Source organism: Vulpes vulpes, chromosome 4, assembly GCF_048418805.1.
Source record: "Vulpes vulpes isolate BD-2025 chromosome 4, VulVul3, whole genome shotgun sequence".
Classification (NCBI taxonomy): Eukaryota; Metazoa; Chordata; class Mammalia; order Carnivora; family Canidae; genus Vulpes; species Vulpes vulpes.
The window spans coordinates 12,312,665-12,326,844 of NC_132783.1; the positions used below are offsets into that span (position 1 = coordinate 12,312,665).

The window sequence follows — 14,180 nt, forward strand, 5'->3', positions numbered from 1 at the left end:
AAAAAAAAAAAATAAAGCTCTTGTTTCTTTGGTGATGTGCTTAATTACAAATCTGTCATTTGCAGAAAGTGCTGTGTTCAAGTCTCCCAGTATTAATGTATTATTATCTAAGTATGTCTTCACTTTGGTTTTTAATCGATTGATATACTTGGCAGCTCCCACATTAGGGGCATAAATATTCATGATTGTTAGGTCCTCTTGTTAGATAGATCCTTTAAGTATGATATAGTGTCCCTCTTCATCTCTTACTAGTCTTTGGGATAAACTTTAATTTATCTGATATGAGGACTGCGACCCCAGCTATCTTTTGAGGACCATTTGAATGGTAAATGGTTCTCCAACCTTTTATTTTCAGGCTGTAGGTGTCCTTAGGTCTAAAATGAGTCTCTTGTAGACAGCAAATAGACTGCTTTTTTATCCAGTCTGAAACCATGTGTCTTTTGATGGGATCATTAAGCCCATTCACGTTCAGAGTTACTATTGAAAGATATGAATTTAGTGTCATCATAATAGCTACTCAGTCCCTGTTTTTGTGGATTGTTTCCTTGGACTTCCTCTTTCTTTTCAGGGGTCCCCTTAATATTTCTTGCAGAGCTGGTTTGGTGGTCACATATTCTTTCAGTTTCTTCCTATCTTGGAAGCTCTTTATCTCTCCTTCTATTCTGAATGAGAGCCTTGCTGGATAAACTATTCTTGGCTGCAGGTTCTTCTCATTTAGGACCCTGAATATATCCTGCCAGCCCTTTCTGGCCTGCCAGCTGTCTGTGGAGAGGTCTCCTGTTAATCTTATATTTCTCCCCATATAAGTTAGGGATCTCTTGTCTCTTGCTGCTTTAAGAATTTTCTCTTTATCTTTGAAATTTGCAAGTTTCACTATTTTCTGTCGAGGTGTTGGACGGTTTTTATTGATTTTAGGGGGAGGACCTCTCTATCTCCTGGATCTGGATGCCTGTTTCCCTCCCCAAATTAGGGAACTTCTCAGCTATGATATGTTTAAATATGCTTTCTGGCCCTCTGGCCCTTTGGCACCCTCTGGGACCCCAATTAAACGTAGATATTTCCTTCTGAGGTTGTCAATTATTTCCCTTAACCTTTCCTCATGGTCTTTTAATTGTTTTTCTCTTTTTTCCTCAGCTTCCTTCCTTGCCATCAACTTGTCTTCTATGTCACTCTTTTTTCTACTTCATTAATCCTTGTTGTTAGGACCCCCAGTTTGGAATGCATCTCATTTAATTGATTTTTAATTTCAGCCTCATTAGTTCTAAATTCTGCAGTCATGAAGTCTTTTGAATCCTTTATGCTTTTCTCCAGAGCCACCAGTAGCTTTATAATTGTGCTTCTGGATTGGCTTTCGGACATCGAATTGTAATCCAAATTCTGTAACTCTGTGGCAGAGAGTACTGTTTCTGATTCTTTCTTTTGTGGTGTGTTTTTCCTTCTAGTCGTTTTGCTCAGTGCAGTGTGGCTAAAAACAAGTTGTACTTGTTAGAAGCACAAACTCTTCTCTGTAGCATTCCAGCTGTTCTCTCTTTAAAACTCGGCGTCAAATTCATAGGTTTTCAGGATGATTTGAGTTATGGGGGGGGGGGGGGGTGCGGGGAAGGAAGGAGTAACCAGAACCTGTGGAGTCTTTCAGGGGAAAGCTCCCAGACAGGAGCTGGCATATACAGTAGAAGAAAAAAGCCAGTTCCAAACCTACCTAAAGGAGTTTTTAACAACATACTTGCATGATGCTTTGCAGTTTACAATGATTTTTTATATATTTGCCCTGGTTTGAAAACAACCATATGTAGTCTGAGCAATAAGACCTTTACCTCTGAGGAAGGGGGAGTGGGAGGAATGGGCAAAATGGGTGAAGGGGAGTGAATAGGAGATAGTGGCTTCCAGATATGGAATGAGTAAGTCATGGGAAGAAGAGGCACGATATAGGGAATACAGTCAATGATATTGTAATAGCGTTATGTGGTGACAGATGGTAGCTATACGTGCAGTGAGCCATAATATAATGAATGTATCTAGAAGTTGAATCACTATCTTGGTTGTGCTTTTAAAACTAATGTCACATTGTATGTCAACTATACTCAAAAATTTAAAAGTAATATATATATATATATATATACATACATACACACATATAACACAGACCATATATGCGGCATTTTATCAAAAAGAAAAGGCCTTTCCTTGTGAGATCTGGAAACTATTCCTAATATAAGTAAGTTCTTTGAGGCTGTTCCTCATTTAGGTCAATCAACCAAGTCCTGTGCTATTTTTTTTCACCTTTATTTTTGTACTGTAACTATCCAGTTAGGTTTTTCTTGTTTTTTGTTTTTTTTGTTGTTGTTGTTGCTGTATTTTGTTCAAGCCTTTACAAATAACACTTTGTCCTTTTTCTCCAGTTGTCTGTTAGTCTTTAATTCTGTCATCCAACATATTGATACCCCCTTCCAACTTTGTGTCACCTGCACATATAGTTAATCGGATCATAACAGATAATCACAGAAACTTGGGGTTTCAAGTCATGAGAATTTTTAAGAAGGGGAGAGAGAAACAGTAATTTGAATGTAGGTTTTGAGTATAGTTTCTTAGTACTGTACAATGTCTCTCTAATTCATCTATTTACTAAGAGTGATTTCTAGAAATAATGGTCTTATATAAAACATAAATAGCCACATTTGTTTCTATATTGTCATCTTATTTAATTTCCTAATCATTTCTAAAAATTTAATCTTATTTCTTCAACTGTTAATGCACATAATAACAGAAGACAAGTTCATCTAGACATAAGCATAATGATTTTAGGCTTGATTTTAGGTTAATTTTACATATGGGTTATAAACAGAATGCTATTCATATACACCTCTGCCATCCTACTGTAGGATCAATTGACCAATTTTCAACAACTGACCAAGCAACTTCATGCAACTAAGGAGAACATAGAAATGGTAAGTGAAAATATTCATTTAGTGTACTTAATGTATGTAAACTAGAAATTGTGACTTTAATATTTATTTATGCTAATAAAACTTAGTAACAAAAAAGCCCATGTTATGTGTAATGAAAATAAGTAGGTGGTACTCTTTTCTCTTTATCTGTCTTTTTCTTTCATATTCAGTGGCATGACAATGTTCATGATACTGACTGGAGATCTAAAGCTGGCATCTCGGGCCGCCCGGGTGGCTCAGCAGTTTATCACCACCTTCAGCCCAGGGTGTGATCCTGGAGACCTGGGATGAAGTCCTGCATTGGGCTCCCTGCATGGAGCCTGCTTCTCCCTCTGCCTGCGTCTCTGCCTCTCTCTCTCTCTCTCTCTCTCTCTCTCTCTCTGTCTCTCATGAATAAATAAATAAAATGTTCAGAAAATAATAATAAAATAAAAATAATGCTGACATCTGTCTGAAATATCACATAACATAATAGTAATCTTAGGGTCCTTGGTAGGATCTCTTGAGAGTGATCTAGACTGTGAGCTTCTCAAGAATAGGACTCATGCTTTATTCTTAGAATTTCATTTAGCATGCTGGTAGGTATATAATAAGAATAGTGGACCTGATAAATGAGTAGCACAGTTTCCTAAAAATAATAGGACATTAAGAATCATTTGTTAGTTGTTTGGCCACCAGTATTAATTGTTACATCTAAATTTCCCTTTAATTTTTTCCTAAACGAAATGTATTAATTAGCCTTCCTAATTCTGCTCTTTACCTTTTTTCTCCTCTCCTCTTTTTTTCTCTTCTTTTCTCTCCTTTTCTCTCCTTTTCTTTTCTTCTTGGAATTTTATTTTACCTCATTGTTGTGTAATACAATTATGACATCCCAGGTAATTCCTCTTTCCTTTCTTCATTTTTATTAATAACTCTGCTAATTCTTGCTAGTGCCTAGAAAATGTCTTTCTAATGAAAATGTCTTTGTTTAAGAGAGGAGTTGTACCACCCAAAGTAAGTTACCCAATTTTTTTCTACTTTTCAAAATTTTCTCCTTTAACCATGTAAAAAAAAAAAAACGAAGTGAATTTTACCTTATTTCACTTCTGTTACTCTTAATCACATAAAATTTTTAATAATATACTTCTTAGATATTTTAAATAGTATTGAAGTACTCCAGAACAAAATGATATCCGTAATTAACAAATCACATTTCTCCGTGAAATTAATAGTTTAACCTAACATCACATCTATATCTCTTAGAATTGCAAGGATTATATAATTCTTTGTATCTTATACCACAGGGAGCCCCTATTTTATTATTAGCTACCCCAAATCATTCTGATGAAAGTCATGGGAAACAATTATTTGAATATTCATAGGAAATACATTAAAAATTTCTAAGGCACAAGAAATTCATAGATTTTAGCCAAAACTAAGAATAGTGAGTTATATATATGTACAATAAAAATGATAAAGGAGTGACAAGATGGATGAAAGAGAGTCGTGTTATAAAGAGCAAAAAAGAGACTATCCTGGAGGTTAAAATAAAGGAATATGGTAAGAGAAATTTTAAAACTTAAGCATTTTTCTTAATGTACTTAATTGGGTATCACACAAGACTGCTAAATGGGAAGGGACATAGCTAAGTGATTGTAAAGATCTTCTACATCTCAAAGAGCATTCAGGGAATAGTTATAGGAGCAAGTGTGAGTCAAAATCAAACTTGAAGAAAAGTACCCATTAAAAAGTTTTCTGATTTGGGCACCTGGTGGCTCAGTGGTTGAGCATCTGCCTTTGGCTCAGGTCATGATCTCGGGGTCCTGGGATCAAGTCCTGCATTGGGCTCTCCACGGGGAGCCTGCTTCTCTCTCTCTCTCTGTCTCTCATGAATAAATAAATAAAATCTTAAATAAAAGAAAAAGTTTTCTGTTTCCATGAATAAGCTGATTAATTGAATAGTTTCCTATAAATGTACAGTAATTTGATAAGTACACAAAGAAGTAAATATCTTTCATGACCAGTGCACATTTGTAATATATAAAAGGTAGACTCTCCTAATGTGAATGGTACATAAAAGTACAAGTTTATATTTTTTACTGTGACTATAAATACAATGGGAGTTCACATTTCCTAGAGATTCTCTTTCCTGAAATCTTTTTTTTTGAGATTTGTTCACCTCTATAAAATTACTCAAAATTTTTTTTCAAAAAAGTTTTCTGATTGCATATTAAGTTCCTTTCACTGTCAAAGGTTCTCTAATTGCAAGAGAAATGTGCATCTATCCATAGGCCCCTGTCCTACATGGTAAAACAGGGATGACATATGAAATAATCATGATCAGTGTTTGAAAGGGATGCTTCCCTGGACCTTTATGAATCTCCAAATTCTAGAATATTAATATAGTATATAATTTTTTTGTAATGACAGAGAATACCATATTCACATGCAGCTGTTGAGCTCTACTAGGCTTGCTAACAAATTAGCTCCCAACACTAGCTTTTTAAAATTCACGATTCCAATTTATACTTCTCCTAATCACTCTACATCATTTATCTTTAAGGTGCTCCCAAATGGTAAAAGAAATACAAGCATCAATTATGTTAGTGCCAAATGACAGTATATATAATAAAAAGTTAACAGTACATTACAGACATAAAAGAATTTAGAGTTGTGAATCAGTTTGAACTGAAATCATTGAGGTAGCTTCACAGGAGAGTTTGAAATGATATTAAAGGTCATCTACTTCCTCAAATGATTTAGGCATCCTTTTATTAAATGCTTTTCAGGTAGATAATCATCTAGCCTCTGCTTTAAGTATTCTCTGTAAGAGATTTATCACTTCCCCAAGAGTCTGTCCCTTTGAATTCTGATTATTACAAAACTGAAATCTGAGGCACCTGATGGCTCAGTTGGTTAAATGTCTGCCTTCATTTGGCTCAGGTCATGATCTCAGGGTCCTGAGATTGAGCCCTGTGTCAGGCTCTCTGCTCAGTGGGGAGTCTGCTTCTCCCTCTGCCCCTGTCCCCAACTCATGCTCTCTCAATAAATAAAGTCTTAAAAAAAAAAAAAAGAAAGAAAGAAAGCTAAAATCCTATTATGTTTCCTCCCACTGATGTATGGTTTTATCTTCTGGAGTAACATAGAACAAGCTCACTTCTTCAAATCAGTTTATTTACATGTAATCATTATGTCTTTCCTGATTCGTGCCCAATGTTGTACCCAGTTTTTTTTTTTTTTTCAACTATTCTGGTATGTTATAATTTACCTACCTCTCATTTATTCTGGCCTTCTTTCCCTGTGTGTGATAGTTGGTATCTTAAGTTGTGGTCTGTGAATTGAACACTAAATGCTGGTCTGCAGTAGTCTGCTTCCGAAAATAAAGATGCAGTCCTCAGACTGTCTTTCATGTTTCAGTGGAGGCATTCATTCATTTATTCCTTAAAGGTGTAAGTACTTCGAGTGTACTAAATCATATGCCAGTCACTTGAGAATTCTGGGAGAAGATAGTCTTCAAAAAATGGTTCGTGTTATAGCCATGAACTTTAAATTTAGGTTTTGAATACAATGCAAGGTGCCTTGTGAAAGTGCATATAAAGTTCTGTCAAAGTGCAGAAAGGAAACAATTATTTGTCTTAAAGTGAATGGATGATGGCAGAATGGAATTCCAATTCCAGAGGAAAATAAAATAGTGTATAAAAATATGAAGTCAATAAAATTGGGTAGAGTATGAGAGAAGCACAATGAAAACTCCAGAAGAAGCAGGTTGGAGAGATGTATATATGATCTGTTGGGATGGGAAAAAACTGAAATCAAGACTGTTGATGAGGTAATAACTATAGTCTATATGACTTTGCCCATAAGGCATACAGATAAAGATGATAAAAATAAGGAATTGAATTTGTGCCTTCATGGTAAAACCATCACAGGGAAGAAAATCAGTTCCCTTGGAAAAATTTTTTATACACCTGGAAGACTGGTTCATATCTTACTTTAGGTCCCTTCGGAGGCTAACCCTGAAAGAGGATTCTGAAGCATGTCATTTATTTAGGAGATAATACCAGGGAGCACCAGTAGGGAAATGGGGAAGTGAGACTGGGAAGAGAAAAGAAGGCAGCCAAAGGGTTTTTAATAATCTTGCAAATTAACACCATGGGTAACTGAAATGTAATCCTCTGGAAGCCAGTGTAGAACAGGCTCAGACTTACTCCACCATGAGCCACAGGAGTTTTTATACACCAGTTCCAAAACAGCCACAGGAGTTTTTACACACCAGTTCCAAACAGCCACAGGAGTTTTTACACACCAGTTCTCTTCAGTCATTATTATCCAGCTCTTCCAGAGCAGGCTGGGGACATGAATTCTCCAGCACCTGTTGTCTTACACAATTAGGTAAACAAAGGAGGCTCCAATGGCCAAGAAAACCATAAAACCTCGAAAAGCAGATGCAGGTGGTTTGAAGTGAAGCAAGTGTCCACTAAAGTAGTAAAGTAAAGGCAAGGAAAGATTGCCAAGGTTATATTTTACCATCAAAAGCTTTAATCATTATCATGACTTCATTTTTTTCTACTTATGTGCCCTACAGTTAATCTTTAAAGATGTAGTTTTAAATGTTCTAATACTGAATGTTTCTTTTTTTTTTTCTTGTGACAGACTAACCAACACTTTCTGGAAACAGTTACTGAACAAAATGTGGAAATCGAGCAACTTCGAAAACAACTTAGGTATTTTGAAAAATGGATTTTATTTTATTAATAATTATTTTTCTTCAGAGTAAGTGATGATGGCATAATTTTTCCACGAACATTTTTTTTCTTCTCTTTTAAGCTTCTGTCAAAAGCTTTCTGGACATACGCTCTGTTAGTACCGGAAAATACTGAAAATACTGAAATCAAGACAATTAGGAGGAGGCAACTATAATATATATGATATGATATATATAAAGGGATGTTTCATGATGGTAAAACTGATGCTTATGGAGGAAAATCAGTCCTTTTAGAAATATTTCTCTGGACATATCTTTGTGTTCCCCCATAAGCAGACCTTGAGTAAAGAGTGTCAAATCATGTAATTTATTTAGATGTAATACCAGGGAAGTGGGGAAGTGAAACAGGGAAAAAAGACAAAGCAAAAAGAGGGTTTTTAAAAACTGAGCAACTTAATACTATACATATTTATTGTGGCCCAGTGGTTTAACAATCATTGCATTAATAGACTTCACGGGAAAATCTTTTTCACTTTTTGTTTCCCTTACTTATAATACTTAAAATTCAGAAGTATAGGCATAATAGAATTTTGCTCCATGATGCATTTAGAAGTATCTTTAAATTGTGATATAAATCAACATTTTATTAAAAATGTAAGTTTGTGGGCAGCCCCGGTGGCACAGGGGTTTAGCGCCGCCTGAAGCCCAGGGTGTGATCCTGGAGACCTGGGATTGACTCCCACGTCGGGCTCCCTGCATGGAGCCTGCTTCTCCCTCTGCCTATGTCTCTGCCTCTCGCTGTATCTCTCATGAATAAATAAATAAAATCTCTAAAAAAAATAATAAATTTAAAAAAAAATAAAAAAAATAAAAATGTCAGTTTGTTTGTTAAACGAACCTTGCTGTTTATTTTTTTATACCATCATGTATGTTTGCCCCACAAAATATTTAGCTTTTTTTATAAGACTTTATTTTACAAAATTTTGTGCACCATTTTTTATGTTTTTATTTTATTGCCTTTATCAGCTTTTTTTTTTTTTTTTTTTTTTTAATTTTTTATTTATTTATGATAGTCACACAGAGAGAGAGAGAGAGAGAGAGAGGCAGAGACACAGGCAGAGGGAGAAGCAGGCTCCATGCACCGGGAGCCCGACGTGGGATTCAATCCTGGGTCTCCAGGATTGTGCCCTGGGCCAAAGGCAGGCGCCAAACCGCTGCGCCACCCAGGGATCCCGCCTTTATCAGCTTTTTAATTTAAGTAACTTTACTTTCTTTTCCCCTAGACATTCCTACCTTTGGGCACTTATTTGATCCTCTTTATTTCTTTAGATGTTATTGATTTTACTGTTTAAAATACTAAGGTTTATTTAGTTGCAAGATTTCATTCTTTTTTCAAGATGGAAGTTTTGTTTTATTTTGTTTATAAAACTAATGTAAATCCATTATAGAAAACTCTAGATCGTATAAAAGTATATCAACTTGCATTACAATTCTGGCACTAACCATAGTTAGTCCACATTCCACAGGTAATAACACAATCCCCAATAAGACTACTTTCACTAAGACACAAGTTCAAGGATCCCCAGGCCACCCACACATCTGACCAATTGGCTATAAATGCAGGTGTTTCCTCTAACTACCCAGGCTCAGTAATTCTCCAGAATGGCTCAGGGAACTCAGGAAAGCACTATACTTATGATTAAAGTTTTATTATAAAGGTCAGAGATCAAAACTAGACAAAAGAATAGACTCATTGAAGAAAGGTCTCAGAATTTGGACTTTCATGTTCTTTGCCCATGGAACCAGGATGCATGACCCTCCTGGAACATCACTCTGTTCACCAATTAGGAAGCTCGCCTAAGCCTTAGTGTCCAGAGATTTTATTGGATTTTGATTATGTGCATATGATTTGTATTAAATGTAAATAAATTTACTTTTTAATGATATTTCTGAATGACTACATCATAGAACACAACTTTGACTATTCTTCTGAAATTTAAGTATTATGACTGATTGCACTGGCCAGTTGATTGAACCCAGTCTCCAGTCTCCCTCTTCTCCCTGGCAGTTAGAAGGTTGGGCCTATATCATGGCTCAAAGCCCCAAGTCTCTAATTACATGGTTGCTCTTATCAGCGGGGCCCAGCTCCCATTCTGAAACTAGTGTCCTACCTTGAGTCACGTCATTAGTATAAACTCATATGTGGTCCCAGGGGCCTACTGTAAATAACAAAAATAATCCTGCTATGGGTGGGAGGTAGTAATGGCCTTGAAATTTTAAATATGAGTATGTAGATCTCACTGAGCAGTTGAGATTTGAACAAAGACTTGAAGGATATGAACAGATTATCCGTACAGTGAAGGGAAAGAGTTTTCCAAGTATAGAACTTGCCATTATGTAATTGGAAACATGCTTAAGGAACAGCAATGATGCTAGATGTCTCTGTGATTTATTTGAAGAGTAGCAAACCATTCCAATACTTTGTGATTCAAAACAATAGCCTACTTAGTTTATGATATGAGGGACAATAGAGCAGTGTTTTGGTCTGGACTTACTGGGCTGTATCTACTGAACTTGCCTATGTCTCTGGTTGGCCTGCTAACAGTGTAGTAGTTGGCAGTGGATGATAAACTGACAGGTTTATCATCCAGTTTCTTTTTTTTTTTTTAAGATTTTATATAATTCATGAGAGACACACAGAGAGAGGCAGGGACATAGGCAGAGGGAGAAGCAGGCTCCCCACAAGGAGCCTAATGTAGGACTGGATCCCAGGACCCCGGGATCATGACCTGAGCCAAAGGCAGACGCTCGACCACTGAGCCACCCAGGCGCCCTTATCATCCAATTTCTGATGAAGGAAATTGTCAGTTTCTTCACCAGGACAACAAGGAAAGCCTTACTTTACTTCAGCATGGCAGGGTTACCAATGATAGTAAAAGAGGAATTCCCAATGTACAAATATTTTTCAAGCCTCTCTCAAGTCATATTTGTTAATATACTAATGGCAAAGCAAGTCACGAGATCAACCCAAATTCAAAGGATAGGGAAATAGGTAATCCTCTTGATGGGAAGTTTGTAAACATCATGTTACAAAGATGTGGATGTGGAGTGGGAAGAATTTGGGGCCATTTTTTACATTCTCTCTCACTAGTATACAGAGTATACTGGAATAGAGGAAATGAGCAGTAATAAATGAAGTCAGAAATGTTATGGAGAGTGGAAGACAAGGTGAATGGTCCTTGTAGGCTATTGTGAGGACTTTGGTTTTTTGCTGTGGGTGAAATAGGATTTTTTTGTTTTTTTTGTTTGGCTTTTGGTTTTTAGGAATGGTTTTTAATAGGAGATTGACACAATCTGACTTCTATTTTAATAGGATTGATCATTCTGACTGCCATATTGAAAATAGACTGTAAAGAGGCAAAAATGGAAGAAGGGAGACCAGTGAGGAGGCTATTGCAGTACCCAGGAAAAAAATCATGTTGGCTAGGACTGTGATGGTAGCAATGGGAGACGGTTAAGATGTGGTCAGATTCTGTTTTGTTTTGTGTTTTTTTTTAATGTTTTATATGGTAGATTCAAGAGGATAGATTGGATAAAGGTAACAGATTGAGTCATCAAGGGTGACTTGATGTTTTTTTTCGACAAGCAACTGGAAGAACGAACTGAGAAGTCTATATATAGGTGGCCAGATTTGGTGGGGGAGGAGGCAGTTTGGGCCGTATTGAGATTATACAAACTACTGGAAATCCTAATGCTACTAACCATTACCATGCAGTTCAGTAGAGATCTAGACTCAAGATATGAAATTTTTAATGTTCAACAGAAAAATAGTGTTTAAAGCCGTGAGACTGGAATAGATAAGTACAGTTGACCCATGAACAATATAGATTCACTTCATGGGTCCATTTACGTGCAGATTTTTTTTCATTAAATACATACAGTATTATAAATGTATTTTCTCTTCCTTAGGATTTTCTTAACATTTTTTTCTCTTCATTGTAAGAATACAGTTTATAATATGTACAACATAAAAAATATGGGTTAATCAAGTAAAAATGTTAGTGGTAAGGCTTCTAGTCAGCATTAGGCTATTAGTAGTTAAGTTTTGGGAATGTCAAACATTATATGTGGATTTTTGACTACATGGAGGAGTCGATACTGCTAACCCCCTTGTTGTTTGAAGGTCAACTTTTCTTGGATGGGAAGATTAAATTTCCTAATGAGAATAAGTCTTCCCAGATCTTTAAAAATAATCTCAGTGTAATTTGTGCTAAAACCTCTGTAGTTTGTATGTATATATGTGTCTGAGAGAGAGAAACTTGGTAATCTAATCCTAATATTATTAATTAGGAAAGTGCCATTTACCAAGACCATTCTACAGAAGAGTAAAATGCAGTGTTATTTGTAAGAGCATGAGTTTGACAAAACAGAATAAAGAGCATGTAGAAATTTCATATATAACAGAGGTTGCATGAAAAAGATATGTAAAGCTTTGCTTTTCACATTTAAGTATTTATATGGTTTTATGGATTAAATACCTAAATGTAAAAAACAAAACTTTATAGATTTTCTTTTAAAGTATCAAACAGTCTCTCTTGAACATTTGCTAAGGAAGTATTTCTTAATCAAAATTTAAATGCAAGCCAAAAAGGAAAAAATTGACATACTTGAATATGTTAAAATATAAGACTTCTATTACGAAAATAAGTATGTCAAATGAAAAGGCAGTCCATAGTCTGTGAGAAGACATTTGCAATGCATAAAACTGACAGTGCATTAGTGTTGAGAAACCATAACTAAGCATCAATTAATAATAAGTAAAAGTCCATAGAAAATTGGGTAAAGGATATGACCATTTCAAAAGTCATAACAATCAGGAAAGTGCAAAAACTAATGTGATACTATTTCTAAATAATACTACTGAAATAATGTGATAATTGTGATACCAATTATCAGCATCAAAAATATAATGTGAAGTGTAATAATAGGTACAAAAGGAAATTATAATACAGTTTATATAGATTTTATACATTATATACATTTTATATATAAGTATATACATTATATACATTTTAAATATTTTAAACAGTAGAGTGATCATTTAAACACTGATGACGAATATGTACTTTTTTATTTATATACGTATCAGGTATATAGTAAAGTAAAATGTATATATATTATATGTGTGTGTATATTATAAAAGAATAAAATGTAAAATTACTAGGACTGATATACCCTAACTTCAAATTACTAATTGTATTTGTAGAAGTAAAACATTGGAGATAGCCTAAGTGTCTGTCACTAAGGAAATGGATAGGTAAAATGTAGTGTTTGCATCCTGTGGAATAATATGCATCATTTAGAAACCTGTATTTACATGTAAAGGTATAGTTATAGCAACATAGATCGAAAAAACAAGGTTTATATAAAGTTAAAAAAAGATATGGTTCTATAGCATAAAAACACACACACATACAAATAATATATATTTTACCAGCATATGTATATGTTCAAGAATATATCACATTTTAATGTGAACCTACAAAATGAAGGGGAATGAGGGAAGGATTGGGAATGAACAGGAAAATAAGATGAGAGCAGTCTTTCAAAGCTAATAGTGATAATGGGCCATGGAAAGAGTAGTGTGATTAGCTCAACTCTGCACTCAGGGTTCAGGAAGAATGGAAGAAAGAAGAATATGACTTATGGTGTATGTAGGATAAATCAGGGTGTGGAGATTCTGGAAGGAAGATGAGTAAGGAAACTGATTCATGAAGACCTTCAGTCATATGATAATAATAGAAATAGAAAATTAAAATGATGTAAAAGATTCTGTATAGGAAAAATGGATAGACCTTGGTGATATTGGGCTAAAGGATAGGGGAAGAACTGCAGAATTTTATTGCTAAAGCTATCTTATTGATCATCTTAGTTTAACTTCCCAGTTCTATAGAAGAAACCAAACTGAACCAAAGGCTCAGAAATTGTCCAGGGTTGTATGACAAATTCATGGAAGAGCCAAATTAAAACTCACATCTTGAATTGCTAATCTGGTGAGTTTTTAAACCTGGCTTTCTGACAGTGTTCACAGCAGTAAGAAAGTCAAGAATGAGAATTTATTTTTAAAGGATCATGAGTGATTACATTGACTTTTGACATCTGCATGGAACTTTCATTTGGTTTTTGGACATTTGAGCCTAAAGATTTTAAATTAGGGTTAGAAATCAGTAAAGCTAGTTGTGGTTTTCTAAAACCTAAAAGGTTTTAAGTGTTTAATTGTCCATGAGCAATTTTGCCATAATATTTACTGACAATATTCCATAGCTTAACATTAAGCAGCTCATTGTTGTATACATAAAACTATGCTTGCTTTTCCTGCCACAGATTTGAAGAAACATAAGGATAAGCAGATGCTTCTTTTAGAGAAGAGGGTGTTGCTTTCAAGCTTGACAGATTCTGAATGATGGGGCATATTGACATTACTAGAATTTAGGTTTTGAGATTCCCCTATATTTATGCCAAGAATAACTAAATTAAAAACTCTTTAAATT

The 14,180-nt window shown here is 35.0% G+C and overlaps 1 protein-coding gene across 3 annotated transcripts in view; it reads left to right on the forward strand.

Annotated features, from left to right (window-relative positions):
• The window catches only part of SCLT1 (sodium channel and clathrin linker 1), a 173,551-nt gene that overhangs the window by 49,530 nt on the left and 109,841 nt on the right, over positions 1-14,180 (forward strand). For all 3 annotated transcript variants that reach the window (XM_026014287.2, XM_072755263.1, XM_026014288.2), the window contains exons 8-9: positions 2,880-2,945; positions 7,578-7,648. In XM_026014287.2, coding sequence (XP_025870072.2) covers positions 2,880-2,945; positions 7,578-7,648 — 137 coding nt within the window. The remainder of the gene's footprint in view (positions 1-2,879; positions 2,946-7,577; positions 7,649-14,180) is intronic.